The following is a 21,816-nucleotide window of genomic DNA, read 5'->3' as shown; positions in this document are numbered from 1 at the left end:
TCCCTTTGGGCATTAAAAGTCCTGATTCTGGGGCTGGCGCCGTGGCCGAATGGTTGAGTTTGCGCACTCCGCTTCGGCGGCTCAGGGTTTCCATGGTTCGAATCCTGGGCGCAGACCTGGCACCGCTTCTCATGCCATGCTGAGGTGGCATCCCACATAGCACAACCGGAGGCACTCAGAACTAGAATACACACCTATGTACTGGGGGGCTTTGGGGGGAAAAAGAAGAAGAAGAAAGGATAGGATTGACAGCAATTGTTAGCTCAGGTGCCAATCTTCAGAAAAAAAAAAAAGTCCTGATTCTGTTCTGGGGTGTCCTGGGGCACCCAAGATGCATTCACATGCGACAGTTTGGAATGGCTCAGCAAAGTCTTGGGGCATGAGTGGGTTTTTTTCTGCTGGAAAAACCATAGGCATCATACAAGTTGACAGAAGGCCCTTACACCACAGCAAAGAAGGGAACAATTAAATCGACTTTTCCATCCATGTGCTCCCAAGGGCACAGGCTGCTCTGCAGATGTTAGCTTGGTGTTCAGATTCATGTGGCCAGAGATAGAGAGAGCACCCTTCTCCTTGCAAGAGTTTTATATTATTAATTAATTGGTTCTTTTTAAAAGGCAATGAGAGAAGGATTCTCTCTGGGAGGAAGACATATAAAATTTTCTGCAATTTAAAAAATATTTTTCTCTTCTGAGGGATTACACATGCTTGCTACTCTGTAGTATTACTTTTAGAAGATAAAGTAATGGTTATTTAGTAAGACATTAATCGTGCTGGCTTCTTAGCCCTCTGCTGTCACTGTTATTTCAGAAGTTTGAATGGTGGCAAAGCCCTGCTCTCCACCAGACCCCAGGCTTAGGAGGGGCATACGGAGGGTCTTCCATGGTGAACCTCTGTGACATGACCCGGCCACAGCTTCCCAAAGGATGAGGTGAGCCAATCATCTCTTTTAAAAAACCAAGGTTACTGTCTGTGATGACATCAAATTTCAACTTTCCTGTTTTCATCTGGATCCTGAAAGGGGAACTTCTACCTTCCGGTAGACATATTACCCTAGCAAGCACGCAAAATTCCTGAGAGGAGAGAGGAATGTATATGTGATAATGCAGAGCTTTTTATATTTTTGTTCCTTTCCCTTATCATTTTCACTAGAAATAGACAGTAGGATCATAGGAAGTCTACATGTGTTAGGAAGGTAAGTAAAATCAGGGAAGTGGAATAGAGAGAGGAGGGGGAAAGGGGTTCCTGTTTTAGACACCTATTTTAGACAGCTTGTAAGTAGGGTAAAATTTCAGACCCTGCACAGTTTTTAATAAGTGTTATCTCTAAGACCCTAACTCCAACATATCATTTCATATTACTAGGTAACCAGGTTTCTTCCTATGTCCTGAATGGCTTTTGAGCACTGTTTGTTTTCCATTATGCCCTTCCCCACCTCAACTATCACCGTTCTTGGCCTGCTTCAGTTCTCTTCTAGGTTTGAGCTCAGTATTCTCCAATTATTTCCTATCCTGGCATCCTGCCCCTTAAACTTAACCTTGAACTTTCTCTTGGAAACCCATTGTGAGCTGTTGCTCAGATTTCACCTGATCTGTTTATTCACCCACCTGCATGTCCAGGGCCTGGTGTGGCTTAGTCTGCCTAGCTGGACTCCTCCATGCTTGTCCCAAATGACTGTATGTCATTCTAATGCCTTGATCTGGAACCAGCAGGCATGGTAAATAGTCTTGCACTTCAGGTGGTTAATAATAAGGGCTGACGTTTATAGAGCACTTACTATGTACTACCTAAGAACTCACCTGAACTTACACCGCTTGTGAGAGCTGCAAAGCTAAGGTTTGCTCTTGGACGGTTTGACTCCACCATGCTACAGTGTCTCCTGCCAGAAGGAACTTTCACTTGCATGTCTTGCCCTCATTGCCAACTCTTGACCTATCTTTCTTAGAAACGAAACCATCCCAAAATGCTATTTGGTCAGTTACCTGAGTGACTTGTCAACCTCCATAATCGCTTATGAATCCAACATCCTTTAACAGCAATGCTTCTCAGGGAAGAATTTGACCGTGAAATGAGGACTTAATTTATTAATAGGTCATTGAGAAAAGATTTACATATCAAATTCATTATATTGTGGCTTTAATAAATTTTCTGTTTATTTTTATGAAACAGTGGACAGTATGGTGTATGAGAAGTACATTGGACTTGAATTTTAAGGGACTGCATCAGGTAAGTCTTAGCTATTGACCTTGAATGGGTCACTTCTCCTCTGGGGACCTCAGGTTTTCCGCTTGTAGAATGAAAACCAGAAGATCTCTAGGTGTGTATTCCAATGTGAGTCTGTCTCACAAAGCCATGTTAACTCTCCCACAAAGCACAGCCCTTGCTCCAGGGATGTTACATTCCTTTCCCTTTCCTTTCCTTTCTCTTCCCCTTCCATCCCTTCCTTTTCCATTTGTGTTAATAGCATCAAAATGCTCACAAATCACCCAAACTTGAAATCTTGTAGCCTGTTTGAACTGCTGCCTTCCCATCAATGTTTCCTTTAATAGGTCATTCACATCCTTCCTTTCATTTCCATTCTCTATGCCATGTTCAATTTCCGGTATTCACCACCTCATAATTCTGCTTCTACCTTTTTTGCTTCTGTTTTCTCTTCTCTTCCAGCCATTGAATATATTTAAACACATTTTTATATAATCGAAACCAAAGTGCTTATAAAATTTTGCATTGTCCTTGTATGAGTTAACAACTCTTTAACCCTCTTGCTACATGGTCTGTGTAACGTGTGTTTTCAAAGGCTGCACACCTGTGTATGCCAACATCAAAAATGATTCTTCTGCTCCTGAACATTGTAGTTGCCTCCAAGTCACAAATCATGCTGCAATGAATATCTTGGTAAGCTATTTTCTAGTTATATTCCTTAGTTGCAAGAAACCAATTCAAGTTATCTTTAGCCAATTGGCGAACTTTTGGTGATGATAGAGTGGGTGTTGCATAGAGGGAGGAAAGGCAATGGGCTCTGGGAAAGGACTGGACTCAGTAGCTAGATGAACCTTTTCTGAGTGCTTCCCTCAGGATGTGCTTCATTTTTCTCCCATTGCCAACCAGCTTCCTCTCTTACTCAGGCAGTGGTGGTGGGAGAAGATGGCTCTCTTTCCTCTTGCAACATTATATCACTATCTTTCAAGAGCCCAGTTTTGACCGAAGTAGAATCTCTTTGTCCCAATTCCAAATTCTGGGAGAAAGATTCTGATTGGCTTTTTTAAGATTGGGAATCTATGCTTTGTCCAATCAACTTGGTCAATGGTGGGTTACACTGGAAGGAGTTGCTGGGGACGCATCTCTACGGGTGAGGAGGGCGGTGAAGATGATCATAGTGAACTGACACCTCCTTCAATGTGTCCATCGTTTTCTTAGGACAAATTCTGAGAAGTAGAACTCCTGGATCCAAGGGCATAACCATTTACCTGGTTAATACCACCAAAGGCAGGTCCAATGAACAGCCATGAAGATTTAAACAGGCTGCTATTCTCACTGTGATAGCGGACGCCCGCTTGGAGCAAGCTGTGTGTAGCACGCAACTCTGCAGGAGGAGCCACGTATTTCCTTAGAAAAATGGCTTTGAATCTTTCCAAGTTCTGCACCATAGAATACTGAGGAGAAAATGTTTAGTTTGAAAAAATTTAAAGGCAAGTGTTGGCTTTGTAGTTGTCTTGTTCTTGGAGAAAGTCAACTTGAAGTTCCCTTTGGGAAAAAATAAAACCTGCATTCTGCTTTCCAGCCCAGCTGAACCAGTGTGGGTGTGCCCTTTGGTGCCATTCTGATTGGTGGAAGCCAATATTTTGAATACCACTCCTGAGTGAGGCCCCTTTGGAATGTCTGCTTTTTAAGTAAAATTGTTTCTTGATACGCTAACAGGATGATTTGCCTGCAAAATGTACTGTTACCGAGGAGTCAAACTGTTGGATGGGTTATTAAACTTTCCTTTTAAGTGAGGCGGAATGGCTATTAAATTCAAATGTTTTATTTATCATTATTACTGTGTGGCACACCTTCTGACAGTCATTAGTGACTGGATTCCAAAACAGTAGGGCCTAGAAAGTCATTTTATTTTAATTGAAAAATAATATGGATCAGGGTGCAGCTCTCTTTGACATGCCTTAAACTGCGATTGAATCTGGCATGAGATAACTCCTACTATTTCTGATTGCAGATGGAGGATTGTGATACAGGCTGCAGGTGATAGTTATACTTGCCAAACCTTTTATTTGCACAGTGGATTCAACTTAAGTAAGTAGTGTCCCATCTGTCATCTCATCTAACCCTCAACATAATTTAAAGGTAACTAGAGCAGGTAATCCCAATGTCACAGATGAGAGAGCCAAGACAAGAGGGTTAAGTGACCTGCTCAATGTCAAACAATTAGTGAGCAGCAGACTAGGATGAGAACCAGGTGCTCCTGACTTCCCAGCCACTGATTTCCTGCTAGAATCTTTATGGTGGTTACATAGTTTGGTACAGAGACCACTCTTAACCACGGAGGCAAAGACTGAGCACACAGAGATGGACACTGTAATAATATTGAGGAATTTAAAGGAGATCTGAAACATCTTGCTTTCATACGGGACAAATTAAATATTTTACTTATTAAAAGTAGTACTATGCATCTATAAAAAGGGAAGCTATTTATGTACTGATATGAAAGAATCACTAAGAAATATTCTTAATACTTTTTATTTTGACTTACTTTAAGACTCACAAGAAGGTCCAAAAATTGTACACAGAGTTCACGTGTGCCAAGAACTCTCTCTTCACCCAGCTTCTCCCAATGATAACATTACACATAACCACAATACATTGTCAAAACCAGGATATTGACATTGGCACAATACTATTAGTTCAAATAAAGACTAATTTGGGTTTCTAAGAAATATTTTTAAATAAAAAAGAAGGGTGAGATAGTGTATAGCATGCATCTCATTTGTTTATTTTAAAAGAGAGGGGAAGGATGTGTGAGTTTGTGTTAATTTGCTTCCATATGTCTAGAATATGTCTGGAAGGATATATAAGAAACTAGACACATTGCGTTGCCTCCAGGGAGAAGAACTGGGCAGCAAAGTGTAAAAGAAGTAGAGAGAATTTGAACTTATGTTCTTTTGTACCAATTCATCTATTTTTTAAAGAAGAAATGAGAAATATAATGTATTCACACAAGATAATTTCTGTTATATTTTTAAGTGACAAACGCAAGGAAATAAGTGTGTATGCATCCCATTTACAAAAAAGGTGGGGAGGAATGTGTGTCTTTGCTTCCATATGCATAGATATCTCTGGAAGGAGATAGAGGAAACTGGTAACATTGGTTTGCTTCCAGGGACAAAAATGGGCAGCAGAGGACAGAAGTGGGAGGGAGACCTTTCAATACGTACCCTTTTGTACCTTTTAAATTCAGACTATGTGAATTTATTTCCTTTTCAACAAAATAAAGAAAACTGAAAAAAACTAAACCCTAAAAATAAATTGCTTTCACCTTGTAATATTTTTTTCTTTAAAATATTCAGTGGCTTTCCAGCTACTCTGGCTAAAATCCAAATTTCTTAACTTGACATTTAGGTTCTTTTTATAACTTGGTCTCATTATTTCCTGCCTGGAGCTTTTTCTTCCACCTAAAGCATTTCACTCCCTCTCCTCGTAATCGCGTACTTCCTGGCGTTTCCTTATTCTTTTCTTGCTCCTCCCCAGCCATCAGAAACCAGCTCAAGCTCACTTCTGTGAAGTTTTGCCTGAACGGTCCAGTCCTCTGTGACTTCTCTCTCTTCCCAATTCCTATAAAATATATTGTCTGCCCTACACATTTGCCCCTTATCCCATCCCCTCTTGTCTTATCAAGGGTATGGGCACTCTGTCTCCAAAGATCACCAAATCCTTGTGGGCAGTGGCTGAGTATAACAGTTTGCTGAAACTCTCTTTTCCCAGCAAAGCCTTCCACTTGGTTGATGTCCAGCGATGCTTTTTGACTAATCTCTTCTTCATGGAAATTTTATTCCACACATATGCTTGCCTGATGTGCTTATGAGTCCTAAGCTGTATCATGGCAATAAAAAATTGTGTATCCACCCAAAAGCAGAAAAAAAGAGAACAAAGTAAGAGTTAAAATTCAAGAAAGCACATGGTGTTTGAATATTGATATATTTTTAAATGTAACACTTCTGGAAAACGAGATGCATGACGAAAATTTTCCTTCTTTTTCATCTTGGCTCATATATCTGGCTCTGTTTTGGAAAAGAGGCCCTGTTTTCCTGGTAACCATAGTGAATTAATTAGCTTTTCTGATGTTATCAACTGGTTCTTGAGGTTCTCATTTTGAGTAAATGGCAGAGTTGGATTCAAATCTTGGCAAGTCTGGTCTCAGATCCATGTGACTTCTAAGCCTGCATTCTTTTCTTCACAGCAACCAGATATTTGTTAGGTTCCCTCCATTGTGTAGCATTGTATTAAGATTTAATGAAGGCAAAGTGTAAAATATATGCCTCCAGGAGCTTACACTCTACTGTGTATTGCCTTAGTCTGTCCCTTGCCCACTTTATGGCTGTGTATGTTGTAGGTGCAGCCAATTCTCAGCGGGGCTCCTGATAGGTAGCCTTAGAATTAGAGAAACCACTTTCAAAAAAGGTCAATCTTTGAAGCTGAAAACAGTGAGAATGAAGGAACAAACAATAAACAATAACAGCAATAGCTTACCTTCGATTAAATCTTTACTTAGCTCCGCATATATTTCAGGCATATTATCTCTTTATCTTTACAATAACTGATTGAGGTGGGTGCTATTGCTATCCTCTTTTGCAGAGGAGAAGAGAGCCTCAGAGGTTAAACAACTTGACCACCATCACACAGCTAAATGATAGAGCCAGGATTCAGATGCAGAGCATTTGCCCCTGGGTCCCTGTGCTTAATCTCGACTTTATGTTATTGTTTTTCCAAAGATTAGTCACACGGACAAGTAACTTATTAATACACTTGTCTTACTCTAACTCGATCATAAAATCTTGAAGTGGAAGACTGCATTTCATTTTCTTATGTTTCTCCACACATAATGCTCCATAGCGCAGGGAGCTGCACGTTGTCAGTACTCAATATGCCAGAATGAATAAATGCATAGAAACAATTATGGCTTATAAATGTGGTGTTGATAAGACTATGATGTTCAGATTCAAAATTCAACAAATGAACTATGTACCAAGAAGTGTGAGATGGTGCAAAGAGTGTGAGTTTTGGAGGACTAGAGATAATGTTTATGAGATCCCTGGCATAGGGAGGTGCCCAATACATGGTACCTTTTCTTTATTTAATTAAGGTAACATTGGTTTATAACATCATATAACTTTCAGGTGTACCTCATTATATTTCGATTTCTGTATACACTACATCGTGTTCACCACCAAAAGTCTAGTCTCCATCTGTCACCATACAAATTGCCCCCTTTACTCTTTTCACCCACCTGGCACCCCCTTCCTCTCTGGTAATAACCAATCTCTTCTCTGTATCTATGTTTTTTTTTTAATCTTTCACATATGATTGAGATCATATGGTATTTGTTTTTCTCTGACAGACATTTCACTTAGCATAATACCCTCAAAGTCCATCCATGTTGTTGCAAATGGCAAGATTTCATCTTTTTTATGGCTGATTAATATTCCATTATATACATATACCACATCTTCTTTATCCATTCATCTGTTGATGGGCACTTATGCTGTTTCCATGTCTTGGCTGTTGTAAATAATGCTGTAATGAACATAGGGGTGCAAATATCTTTTGGAATTAGTGTTTTCATATTCTTTGGATAAATTTCCAGAAGTGGAATAGCTGGATCATGTGCTAGTTCTATTTTTAATTTTTCTGAGGAATCTTCACACTGTTTTCCACAGCAGCTGCACCAGTTTACAATACATGGTACTTTTATTAATGCATTTACACTTTCTGATTTAATTTTTATTACACACAACCCTGTTAGGTAGTGTATGAGTAAACTCAGCCTGCCATAACAGAACACCACAGATTGGGTGGCTTAAACAACAGAAATTTATTTTTTCATAGTCCTGGCGGTTCAAAGTCCCAGATCAAGGTCCAGGCAGGTAAGGCCTTTCTTCCTGGCTTGCAGAGGGACCCCTTCTCACTGTGTCCTCACATGGCCTTTCCTCTACATGTACTTGGAGAGAGAGCTCTGGTGTCTTTTTCTCTTCTTATAAGGACAATGCTTATAATGATGCCCCACTCTTGACTTCATTTAACCTTAATTACTCCCTTAAAGGTCCTATCTCCAAACCCTTCCACTGGGGGTTGAGGCTTCAACATGTAAACTTTTGGGGGCCAAAATTCAGTCCATAACAAGTAGTTACTCTCTTCCCATTTTACAGATGTGGAAAGAGATATTCAAAGGAGTGGTTCCTGTTCTTCCGTGAAGCCTGGCTGTGCGGTCAGAAATGTTCACCACTCATGTTTCCATAGGTTTCTGTCCTCCTTGCAACCTAAAAGAGCTCAACCATCTTATCCTCTCTAGAGGTTTTTTTCTTTCTAAGAAAACACAGTCAGTAGCACCTTTTCTTCAACTGGTGCTGGTGAAACCCTGACAGTTGATATTTTCCCTGCATTTCTCACCTTTATGCCTTCACCTCTCTTCTATTATTTTACAGTTAGCTGAGATCATGAGGGTTATAATGTAATTGATTAGTTCCACTTTCCTCTACATCACAGAACAGGAACCACGGCATATCCAGGTTTACCAACTTTGAAACAAAGTTAGGGAATGGAAGATTGTTCAGGGCATAGCAAACTCTAGGTGGGATTATCTTGCTCTCTTACCAGAAGGTGTGTTAGTCTCCATCCAAGGACTTCAATATCATTATAACTCAATATTTTCTACTTCATGGCTTTTACATACTTGTGCCTTCTACTGCTTCATGTCTTCTATTCTCTCTGTCTTACCAGCTTCAGTCCAATTGTTATTTCTTTCTGTCTTGAGTTCAAATCTCACTTAGAGAGGATCTGATTGGTTCAGCTAGTCAGCATCCCTTTAGGTCACTGGTCAGCTTTTGGTCTAATCATATGTGTTACTCCAGTACAATGGAAAGAGTTCTTCTATCTGTCACAGCTTGAGGAAAATGTTCTTTGAGAATTTACAACAGCTTTTCTTCTAGTCCTGTGTTTATTCTCTCCTATAAGGCAGTCTAGTGTTGTGGTTAACATTCAAGTTTTGGAGCAAGAGTGACTGGGTTTAGACTCTTACTGCTTACCAGCTATATAAACTTGGGAAAGTTTACTTCACTTCCCTGTGCCTCAGTTTCCTCATCCATAAAAGGAGGATGATAATACAGTCCCTATCTCACAGTTATGAGGATTCAGTGAGTTAAGGCATGTGAGCACTTAGCACAGTGCACGCATATAGTGAGCACCCTGTAAGTATTAGTTATCATTTCTAATTGGTTGTCTGCGTGTTCTTGCCCACCAGGAAGGATAATGTCAGTTCTTTTGCCAAGGATATGTCTAATTGCAAATTTACATATAAGCATTTTAGATACTCATTCTGTGGCTAAGTAGCATGATGAAGCAAGGCTGTTAGCTCCTGATGAAATCCATTCACCAATTCCACAAGTGTTATACATACAGTCATTGGGGATATAAGATGAATGAGACAGAGTCTCTGCCTGTACTCTACTTGGGTAGATAGTCACATAAATAAATAATGATAAACCAACTTGAGAGTAGGGCCAGCAGGGAGGAAATATTCAACGTGCCCTGTACAGGGGCAGGAGCAGGTCAGGGGAGATTATATCTTGGAGGAGATACTTGACTGGACTGTAAAAAAGAAAGGGATGTGGGAAGGCATTTCTGGCAGAGGTAACAGCAGAGATGAGAGACAATATGGTGCCTCCAAGGACCATGTAGGTTGTGCAATGAATCTTTAATCTTTTATCGTAAAGGCAATGGGGAGTCCTTGGAGGGTTTTGCTTTTTTTAAAAATCTACCTTTATTGTTTTTTATTTTGATGAAAGTCATATATGTTCATTATGAAAAACAACACATTACAGAGATATATACAGGGAAAGTGAAGACTTTCAATAATTCCCTCCCTGGTCCCATGAGATAATTACTACTACAAAGAGTTTGGAGTATATTTCTACATATTTCTTTCTACACACATAGGTACAAAATATGGTGATTATTATTATAATAGGAGAGGAATCTCTCGTGTTTGCTTTTTATATGTAGTCATGCACTATATAATAACATTTCAGTCAATGATGAACCACATATATGATGGTGATCCTGTAATTAGTACCATATAGCCTAGGTGTGTGGTAGGCTAAGCCATCTAGGTTTGCGTAAGTACACTTTATGATACTTGCATAATGATGAAATCACTTAAGGACACGTTTCTTAGAATGCATCTCTGTCATTAAGTGATGCATGTCTGTATCTTTTAACGAGTTAGTACTGAAGTTTTGTAGCAGGAATATTAAGTCTGGAGGAAAACCTCGAGGGGTCAAGGCTGGAGGAAAGGAGTCAATCTCTGCCTCAATAGATAAAGTTGAGTTTCTAGACCTATAATCACTCATCAAGGCCCACTAAGTCCCATTCTTTCCATGAAGTTTTTCCTGATTATCTCAGCTCACAAAGCTAGGTCTCACCTAACTCATTTCATTTTCTTTGTTGGTTCTACTCATTTAGCATTTGCTGGGCACTATGTTTTATCATTGACTGTGATGTTACTTAATATATGTATAACATTCTAAGGTTTGCAAAAACCTTTCATAACCATTAACTGGTTTTATTTCTCACAATAATATTCTACAAATTACACTTATTTTCAGAAGAGAAAACTGAGATTTAGGAAAGTAGCCCTTGGTAACTCACTGGAGGTTTCAGAAAAGGGGAGTGACATGAATAGAATTGCAATTTAGAAGACTGATGTTGACTATAGCGTGTAGACAGTGGGGGTAGAGACCAGAGGTAGGTAGACCAGTTACCTTCCTGCTATTATTGTAGTCTGCTCTAAGTGATAGGCCATGAAGACCTGAGAGAGTATATCAAGAGTAAAAGGAGATTTTCTCAACCTTTTTCCTTCAATAACGAATGTATCCAACCAACATTACAAACCGGCAACCTTCACAGTGTTGGTTGAATCCCCAACCCTATTGTAGGAATCACTCTGGAGGTGAATCTATATAATTTAGACTTTGTGGAGATTGAGATGTGAGACTAACTTAGACAAGTTCAAAACTGGGCAGTCATCCTTGACCATCTCTTTCAACTTTGCTCTCTACATTCATTTGGCCAAGAAGTCCTGTTGATTTTACCTCCTTAATGATTCTCTACTTTATTTCCTCTTTTCCAGTTTGACTGCCATTGGCTTCTTCAAAAGTTCCTTGACTCCTCTAGGCAGTGTTAGGTGTCCTCCATCGGCTTTCCCATTTTGTGTATATCTTTATCGTGGGACTTAGCAGATTTACATTGCATTGGAATCATCTGTTTACTCACCTCTTTTCCACTCAAACATGAAATTGTTAAGGACAGTGCCTTTAAAAGAATTTTCTATCTCTAGTGACTAGCACGCAGAATGTCTGGTAAAGGCAAATGATCTTGGTTTTGTTCAGTCCAATTGACAAAAATGCATCCTTACTATGTATCAGGTATTTTGTATAAAAAGATGAAAAGAAATAGTTTTCTCATCTGTAAAATAAGGTCTATGATATATATACATACTTTACTCCTTACAAGAATTAGTAAAATAAGCTTTATTGCAATGCAATATTAAATTCTTTTAAGGATTAAAATGAATTACTGTATTTGAAACGCTTAACACAGAGCCAGGCATAGTAGACACAGGTTGTATATCACGAAGATGAGCCAAGCACAGGTACAGCCATAAACCCAGGGGAAATTTTTAGGCGTCATTGGGCACTTTAAGAATTTAACAGGAAATGTCATCACGTATCTTGGGGATCAGCCAGGAAAGGCTTCAAGGTCAAAGCCTTAGAAATCAAACCCTAGACCTGGGGTCAAAAGCTCAAACACCAACAGCCACCAGACAGTCACTGAATCATAATTTGGGAACTCTGGCTACACTTTAGAATCAGCGGGGGAACTTCAAAGGCAAACCAATGGCCAGGCCCTGCCCCCAAAGTAATCAGAATTCCTAGGAGTAGGTCCGCTGCAGCAGGAGGTAGGTCTCCGGCAGGTGTCCGCCTTTGTCTCCTGAGGCGATTCTAACGTGCAGCCAGAGGTGAGAACCGCTGCAATTCCAAGCCCATGAGGGAAGATGGGTGAAGGGGAGTGTCATTTCCCACTTAGTCCTGTTAAGTGTTGCAATGGGATTCGCCAGCTTCTCTGAAAAAGTCCACATTTCCATGTGAAATTTCCCAAACTTTAAAATGTTGGCAAGTAATTTAAAATGTTAAAAAAAAATCCCACAATCAACCACTCTGGGAGTCAAAGAAAATATGAATAAGGGCCTCTTGGGCGTCAGTTCGGAACCTTCTTGCAGTTAAACCTTCCGTACGAAGAGAGAAACTGACCCTGAGAGAAGTTAAATTACTTGTCGATTATTAAACAGCAAGTCAGAATAAGAGTCGGGACTAAAACTCAGTCCTTTTGAATCTAATGTTCCCTCTATACCAAGCAAGGAACACTTAGATATGCACTTCAAAAAAATGAATGGGACTGGGGGCTGGCCCCGTGGCCGAGTGGTTAAGTTCGCACACTCCGCTTCAGGCGTCCCAGTGTTTCGTTGGTTCGAATCCTGGGCGCGGACATGGCACTGCTCGTCAGACCACGCTGAGGCAGCGTCCCGCATACCACAACTAGAAGAACCCACAACGAGAAATATACAACTATGTACTGGGGGGCTTTGGGGAGAAAAAGGAAAAAATAAAATCTTCAAAAAAAAAAATGAATGGGACTGTGGGAAGAGAGAGGGCGTTCCGGGCTGAGGGAACCCCAACAGCAGTTCCTCAAGTAACCGGCAATCACAAAACAACGCGATTGCTAAACCTTAGGGACCTTGAAATGGGCCTCCAAGCACGGAAAACCAACCACGCATGCGTCCTCCACCGGCGGCGCCGGCGAGGGCGAGGCGGATTAACAGGGTGAATTACGACCTCTGCTGGCGACGCTCACGACTCTTGCCGTAAAGGCCGCGTCTGGCGCTTGCGCATGTGCTATCTTTTTCGGATTCCTGAGGCGGTCGCTGCGTTTGTGGGTCCTCGCTGTGTCGTCCAAGCCGTCGCCATGGTGAAGCTGAGCAAAGAGGCCAAGCAGAGGCTGCAGCAGCTCTTCAAGGGCGGCCAGTTTGCCATCCGCTGGGGCTTTATTCCTCTCGTGATTTATCTGGGTCAGTGGGAGAAGAATTTGGGAGGAGACGGGAGGGAAGGGAGTGCGGAGGCTGCGACTCCATTTTTGCCTGTCTCGTGCGGGAGAGAGAAACGGGACCACGCCGCGCGCGTGTCCTTTGAGGCCGTCTGGTCCAGTGGGGTCGGTCTGACCTGAGTTTGAGTTCCTGTTCTATCCTTTGCTATTTTTATGGTCTTCATCAAATCATGTAATCCCTCCCATTCTATTTTTACGTCTATAAAATGAAGATGACCTACTTTTCAGGATTGTTGGGAGAGTTAGACGACCTACGTATGTGAAAGCGCCCGATTCACTCTTTGGCACTGGGTGGTTTTCAGGGCATTTGTCCTCACCTCTCCAGGTGGCCTAAGTGGAAACAGGCCTGTAGACTTTGTGGATATGCCACTGCCTTGAAGCATGATCATGACTGGTTATTGGATGTCTCTGCTTTCTCATCTGTATAATGAAAGGTTTGGGTAATTTTTATTATAGATCTCATTTTACAGGTGAGGAAACCGAGTCATAGAGAAGTTTTGTTCCTTGCTGAAGGCCACACGCTTGTTAGTGGGGGAGGTAGGAACTCAAGCAATGGGGCTTCCAGGCCTATGCTCTTAACCCCTCCGCTGTACTGTAAAGGTTTGTAAGTGCTCAGGCAGATGTTTCCCCCTAGGGCTGCACACTGGGACTTTATCTTATTTGTAGCCTTCAGTGATTCTTTTTTAAATCTGATTGCCCTACTCAGGCAATATGGTGGAAAGGAAAGAGCCCCAGCTCTGTCAGTTTGAGCATAAAGTGTGACATTTTCTGAAAGTCAGTTTCACACTTGAAAATCCTGTGATTTTAACAAGGTACTGCTTCCTGTGTGTTTTAGGTGTTGTGCATTGTCTAAGAAAAAGTACATTCACTCTTAGTTTTGACAGGGCCTTTGATTATGCTGGATGTTCTCCAGGCAGCTGTGGCTCCTGTTTCCCCATGAATTGCAAGGCAACTGATAACCTGGGGATACTTTAGTATCCAGGACTCAAAAAGATCTTTCTCCACCCTTATTTTGAATGTCCGCTTTTTTTTTTTTTTTTTTTGGCGAGGAAGATTGGTCCTGAGCTAACATCTGTGGCAGTCTTCCTCTATTTTGTCTGTGGGACACCACCACAGCATGGCTTGATAAGTGGGTGTAGATCCGCACGGGATCCAAACCTGGAACCCTGGGCCACCAAAGCCAAGGGTGTGAACTTAACCACTATGCCACCTGGCTGGCCTCTTGAACGCAATTTTTTAAAAACATTACTTTCCCAGATTTTAGTGACTTTATATAGGTATCAAGGATTAGAACAAATAATTGTGACAACCTGCCCTTATGGGCCCTTGTCATTCCCCCTCTTCCTCCCAAACTTCACGACTCCCCAACTTTCACTTAATGGTAGAAGGGCCCAGGTTGGCTAGTCAGACACTGGGATTAGCTCACCTTTTAGCTAAGAAAGGTGCGGGGCTTTGATTCTTCCGCTTCTTTGTGCCACCTCTTTTTTTCCTTTGTTTTGTGTATGGGGTCCTGTTTTAGCTTGCTCTTGTTTCCTTTGAGCCGAATATAAATTTAATTTTATTTCTAGCCTAGTTCTCAGGTCGTTTCATTTACTTCTCCACCTCAGCTCTCAGCAAAACCTGCACCTGTAGATTGAATTTCTTGTCTAGTTTAGATTCAAACATACCTTTCAGGGCTTCAGGGAGTATAGTAGGAGTATATAGGGATATATATATCAGGGAATATAGGGAGTAGAGTGCTATGAAATAGCACTGACTGTGACAGGATGATAAAGAATCTGTGTGGACATTTACCAAAAAACGATTTTGATGAGTCACCTGTTGGAAGACAGTTCTCCGTGGTCTTTTGAATTTCTACAGATCTTGTGAGCAGAGGCTCTGACTGTCCTTTGTTCCATATTATCTTTTTTAAGGATGTTTGTGGAGTGAATAGCCTTGGAAAATAGTACCTTCCTCCAGAGCAAGGGAAACCATGCTCCCTGCACATTGTAAAAGATTCTGGTGCCCTAAACTTAGGATTCATCTGCTAAATGATGATAGTCTGACTACAGCTGTTGCAGGGAGTAATAAACTGTCCTTTGTTGCTTACTTGGCATCTTGTGTCTTCCGCTGGCATCTGTGAAATTGGTAGGCTAGTTTGTTTTCTTGGGAATGGGGTAAAATTTCATACTCCTCACAGTTCTTGATTCCATCTCTAATTTTAATCAGTTATTTCAGTAAATTACCATATGTGTCATCTAGTTAATTAATAGGTATGTTTTAAATGGTAAAAGGTTTATTTAATCATACTTGTAATAAGAGTGTTGACTTAATTAGGTTGTTAAACAATAACTTGAATGGGTTTTTTCCTCTTTTTTCTATCACCAATCTTTGATTGCTTTATAAAAAGAGAGGTTCATGGGGGATAAAATAAGATACTGTCCTCAATCTTTTTTTTTTTTAAAGTTTAGTTAGTCTTTTAAAAAAAATCTTTTTGCTCTTTATAGTCTTTCCAGTATGATTTGGTGGTTGTGATATCTTTTTTCTGGGTAATGACTAATCATGAAAGATAGAGCATGCTAAGGGCAACTGTGCTAACTGTGTATAATAGGAATAAGGTAGTTCGTACTCCCTACTGGTTAGTCCTGGACATAATCTCATACCCTACTGAAGAGTCAAGACTGTTGTAGCACAGGTAAATCTAGATAGTGCTGGTAAATCTGGACATCATTCTAGCTACCCTAGGTTGATTTAAAAAGGAAAGAAAGTCCTGGTTGTCAATTTTTTGTCTGTTAGCGTTTTAATTAGTATTTATTCTCTTTCTCTCTCCTCCCTCTCCCCTAGGATTCAAGAGGGGTGCAGATCCTGGAATGCCTGAACCAACCGTTTTGAGGTACTGCTCTTACAAATGAACATTTCAGGGCAATTGTTCATATGTTAGTAGTGAATCATGGGGAAGCAGAAGAGTACTAGTGGAGGCATTGCACTGGAGCTTTACCAGTAAGCTTAGTTTTGGAGAACTGCAACAGTTTGCAGACCAGTCTACGCTAATGCTATAAAGTAACTATTTTCTCTTCCCCTCCTAGTTTTTATTTACTGTACTGTATGGTTATTTTATAACCATAATGAAATGTATTTTAAAAGAAAAAGAATTAATTTATCATCCTACCACTTTAAAAGGTGAACTGTTTTTAATTTCCCATATTCTCATCTTTATTGAGATAAATATAACCTTTTATATCATTCTAACAAGGATGCGTAGGATTTTGTTAGTACATAGATTTTTCCAGATGTTGATCACTTAGGTTTTTCAGTTTTTTAGTATTTTCCATAACAAAATAATGAACATTTATATGCACATAGGTTTTTACAGGTTTTAGTTATATCCTTATGATAAATTCTCATGGGATCAATAAATCAGTGTACGAACATTTATGGCTCTGAAAATGCATTGTCAAATTCCTTTTTCAGAAACAACCTTGCCATTGTTAGATAAGGACTTGTAAAAACTTCACACGCGCGTGCGCACACACACACAAGGAGATACACAGTATACATATTCATATACTCATGTATATGCATATATATGTCTACTTGTGAAAATGATACGTATATATGTGCGCATTTCATATATATTAAAGCAGAATCTGGAACAGGCAGGCTTGCTCTGTAGGAGGGACTGATACTCATGGCACTGTGATGACCAGGCCCCCTGCACAGGTGCTGTGGGATTTCAGCTTAACCCTGTCTTACAGATGTTTCTTGTGGATTTCCCTAACAGACATTTCAGTGACTATTCTCGGTCTTCAGTTTCTTCAAACTCCTACCCTAAGACACGTTTTTCTGGAATATGCAGAAAATAATAGTAATATTACTAATAGTCACCTACAATGTGTCAGCCACTGTTTTAGATGCTTTTTATACACTATCTCTAATTGTCACTTCAGACCTTCAGAGCAAGTTGCACAGTCAGTTGGTGGTGGAATATGTCTATCTCCAAAGCCTACAGTCTATCCACTGGGCCACGTGGCCTCCCCAGATAATCTTCCCTCTTACTTAGCACAGTGCCATCTGATAGGAATTTCCACCTGCTCTGCCTTGCCAGCCTCTCCTTCCTCAGAGGAAGAGGTTTATCTTTTGCAAGTTTACTGCCGTGTGTGCCCTCAGCTTGTCCATTTCTACAGTTATTCTCTTTTCCCTGATAAAGCTCTTCAATAAATGGTCTTCACTCACTGCTTCCTTTCCTCACTTCCCTCTCTCCTTTTAACGTTTTATGGTATGGCATCTTAAAACTTATTTCAGAGATCTCCACTAGGTTCCTTTTTTCTTAGCCTTTACTCTTCGAACTGCCACTTTCCTTTTCTGTAAAATGGTGACTTGGGGTAATATGTCTGCTACTTGCTAGCTGATTGACCTTAGACCAGTTATTTCTTAGGGAAACATTAACTTAGGAAACATTATCAGAGATGGGACTACCTGGTCAAGCTGTGTGAACATTTTCCAGGCACTGGAAATTGTCATCAAATACCTTTCCCCAAGAGGCCATTAACCTTCCTTTCTAAGATGAAGTTTCCTCTTATAAGTTGGGCATAATCTGTTTTATAAGGTTGCCATGAAGATTGAATAAGAATATTGCATGTAAAGTATTAATAGTACTTATCAAGTATATTGTATGTAAAGTATTAACAGTACTTATCAACTAATAAGTAATATATGGGCAATAAACTGTTTATAGTAATTTTAATCTTTTCTATGTCATCTCTTTTACCTCACATCTTTCTCCTACGAGACCTATGCTCTAGCTACAAGAACCTGCATGCTAATCCTAGAATAAGATGTATATTTTCATGCCTTTGTCCATATGCTTGTGTTCCCTCAGCCTGGAATACTCTTCAGTTTCTACTTGATGAAAACGTGCTTCTAGAAAACCCAATCTCAAATGTCACCTCATCCCTAAATCTTTTCCCCCATTCTCTTAGCTGAAATCACTCCAATTTTTGTGTTCCCGTAGTATCCTTTTGTGTCTGTCATTCTCTGCCTTATGTTATACTTGTTGCTTATTTACATTATATTTTGTCCTGTAAGCACCTAAAGTAGCTGCCAACAAGTGTTTAATTAACTTAATTAAATGACCCTAACTAACCTCTTGGCCCTTTGGACAGGAATCGATACAGCATTGCATCTTGTGGTATGATTTTTAGAACGGACCTGTGTTATGGGAAGTAGCATTTTTGGTGACCTAGGTGACCTAGGATCCAGAGACAGGGATAGAATGTGCCCTTCTGTTGTATTTCCTTTTGGCTTCAATTATCCCACTAAGACTTGACCCTTCAAAATTGCAGACTAGATGAAGCAACCACCCTCCCTGGTTTTTCTTTTCTTCTCCTTATTGTCTCCTTGGTGCTCCTTTCCTTTCTGCTGCTCACTCTCTCATTCTTTTCTGTCACTGGAAACATCTTCTGGTTTCCTTCCAGAGGTATTTGCAAGTTAGGAAAGAGTTGATTGAGTACCTGAAAAGGATTATCCAGTTATGGAATTTCATATACTGTGCTGTTTGCACTGGGGAGACTGACTAGAAAGGTCTTCCTGGGTTGCCTCATCTGTACCCTGAAAGGAACAGAATTGTATCTGCCAGGGTTTTTATTAATACAAAATTTATTGTTCATTAATATAAAGTTTACAGTCATGTGCCGCTTAACAATGGGGATATGTTCTGAGAAGTGTCTTGTTAAGCAGTTTTGTCATTGTGTGAACATCATAGATTGTACTTATACAAACCTAGATGGTATAGCCTACTACACACCTGGATTATATGGTACTAATCTTACGGGACAGCCGTCATGTATGTGGTCTGTCGTTGACCAAAACGTGTGGTGCATGACTATTGTTTATATGTAAATTTATTTCTATAATAATACTTACATAAATATTATACTTCAGGATTTACTGGTCTGTTTCCCTTGCTAAGTTGGGTTCCTTGGGATTAGGACCACATTCATCTTTCTCCCGAATGGTGCATTGTACGTGGTCAGCAAATGTTGGTTGATGTGAATGACTTATTCAAAATGCAGTATTTTAATGAATAACGGGCAATATCTTAGTAGAATACTATTTAGGCAAAAATATATGAATACTAGGGTTAACTAAGAGAATCATTATTCCTGTTATCTGTATAAGGCCAAGGAAGATTTTCTTTTCTCTATTTTGGATGCTCGTTACCATTGAGGAAGAGACCTTAATAAATGAATAATTTATTTTCATCTTAACTGTATGCCAGAGTACTTGGGGTTTAATGGGAGATTTTAATACACATTTCAAAACTGGAAATAGATGCATGTTGGTTTTTTTTACTCCCAGGCAAAGTGTAAATACTTTTAAAAAATAAACTTTATATAATGCTCAAATTGTCATTTTGTAATGCAGTTTTATTTAAGTTGACATACTATTAGAAATCACATTTTTAATGAACAGGACTGAGAAATAAAACACCTCTTGTCTCCTTCCTGGATCCTGTTGCTTAGTCAGCAAATGATGCAGGAGTTTGGGCTAGTTAGTGGCTGGAATGTTTGGGTTAAGAATTAGTTGAGGTAGAAGTGAAGGCTCATTGCTCCTGGGACGTGTGTGGACTAAGGGTTAAGAGCACCTGGGTCCCATCCCACTTTACCACTTAGGATATGTAGTCATCTCAAGGCCTTGGTTTCTACATCTTTAAAATAGGGATCATAATTGGGAGTTGTGACCTTTCTGTACAATGACCCATAGAAAGCATTCAATAAATGTTATTTTTAGTTATGGTGGTGTTGCATCTGCTAATATTATAGGTTTATTTTTTGGGTTCATCATTCCTTCATGTTAATGAAAATCATTAATCATTTATCTTTTAACTGACCTCGACTTACATTTTCCTTTTTGTTTATAATAGATAACCACACTCAAAAGTAACAAAACCATATTTCTTTAAACATAGGTGTCTGTGTTTGATTTTTTTGCTCAGTGAGATTGATGCTTGTCTTCTAGTAACTGAATTTGACAGATGAGTGAACACAAATGTAAATATGTAAAATCTTCTAGTTCTTACACTGTTTTAGAAGTTTTTACTTTGGGATTTAATTTATTTTTCCTCTTCACAAACATTTTAGCTTACTTTGGGGATAAAGGACTATTTGGTCATCTGGATTTGGAAGCAGTCAATGGACAGGAACAAGATGGAAGGTGTGTGCTCTGGCTGGCATAAGAGATGAGACATCGTTCAGACGTTCACCGGTTGAATGGCATGGGGCTCTTCTCAGATGCATCTGTGGCAGAGTGGACCCTCTACTGACTTATTTATGATAGACTGTATCAAAATAAATGTTTTTAACAATGTTATGTCTTGAGTTTTTTTGAATTGAACATAATAGGACTATGAGGTAAAAATTTGGTCTTTTGGTACTTTTTCAAAGCAGGGAATTTATATATATTCCTAGATGCTACCTTAAAAAATAAGAGACTTTCCAAGTTAATTCTTGGCCATTCACTTAGCAAATGGATTCCAGTTTCCCTTTGCATTGAATTAATCACTCCGTCTGTGATGTTCTGAGGTAATAAAGGTATAGAGAGCTCTCAGTTTCTGACAAACTAGGCCTTTACTTCCTGCACTGCATTGGAGCAAAGTTCTGATTGAAAGAAATACGGGTCCTGTGATTCTATTGGTTGGGGATGGGAATGGCATTGGGGAATTGTGTCTGATTTATTTGTGAGTTAGATGTGAATCTAAGATTTCCTTCAGTGGTGGCTGAAAACTGGAGCTGGCTGGGGAAGAGCCCATGGAGAGCTACACAGAATAGCAGTACTGTTTTCTGATGGAAGAAAAGGCAGTGAGTGGGAACTAGTTTTCAGTTCTAGATCCTTGTTTCCTGGGATCTTTGTCTGGATTTGAGACCTATTTTTATTATTTAGGTTTTTCTGTAATTGTAACCAAATAGCTCTTTTTTAGTTAGTTTTGGGAATTGTAGTTAACGTAGGAAAGTAGGCCTGAAACAAGATGTGATACAGTTTGGCAGGAGCTTATTGGATTGAGTGTTTTAAACATTCATTGTTTGTAGAGAATGATCATGAATGTAATATTAGGTGACTGGAGCTATCATTACTGGAAAGTTCTTCCTTATTTCTGATGTAAAATCCTCTTAGGTATTTAAGCCTATTTCCTCAAGTTTTGTTGCCTTTGCCATGGAGGCATAGGAAACTATTGTGGAAGTTTATTGCATAAAGGGATTTTAAAGTGGAATTCTTGAGAGCTAACTGCAGGAAGAGCATTGTTGGTAAGCGCTTAATGTAATTGCCTCAGATCTCCATGAATCCAGGCACGTATGTTCCTGCTAAAAAACTCTTAGCAGTTTCTGAATCCCACAGAATTGCTGAAGGCTCTGGCCC

The 21,816-nt window shown here is 39.8% G+C and overlaps 1 protein-coding gene across 1 annotated transcript; it reads left to right on the top strand.

Moving 5' to 3' along the window:
* The first annotated feature begins 13,116 nt into the window (after positions 1 to 13,116).
* Positions 13,117 to 20,772, top strand: TOMM7 (translocase of outer mitochondrial membrane 7). The gene is made up of 3 exons (XM_014830632.3): positions 13,117 to 13,390; positions 16,249 to 16,297; positions 20,544 to 20,772. The coding sequence occupies exons 1-3, from the start codon at positions 13,213 to 13,215 to the stop codon at positions 20,557 to 20,559; spliced, it is 243 nt and encodes an 80-aa protein (XP_014686118.1). The 5' UTR covers positions 13,117 to 13,212; the 3' UTR covers positions 20,560 to 20,772.
* Positions 20,773 to 21,816: the final 1,044 nt, after the last annotated feature.

The sequence above is a fragment of the Equus asinus genome, chromosome 1, assembly GCF_041296235.1.
Source record: "Equus asinus isolate D_3611 breed Donkey chromosome 1, EquAss-T2T_v2, whole genome shotgun sequence".
NCBI classification, from domain to species: Eukaryota; Metazoa; Chordata; class Mammalia; order Perissodactyla; family Equidae; genus Equus; species Equus asinus.
This window is presented reverse-complemented; position numbering and strand designations above follow the sequence as displayed.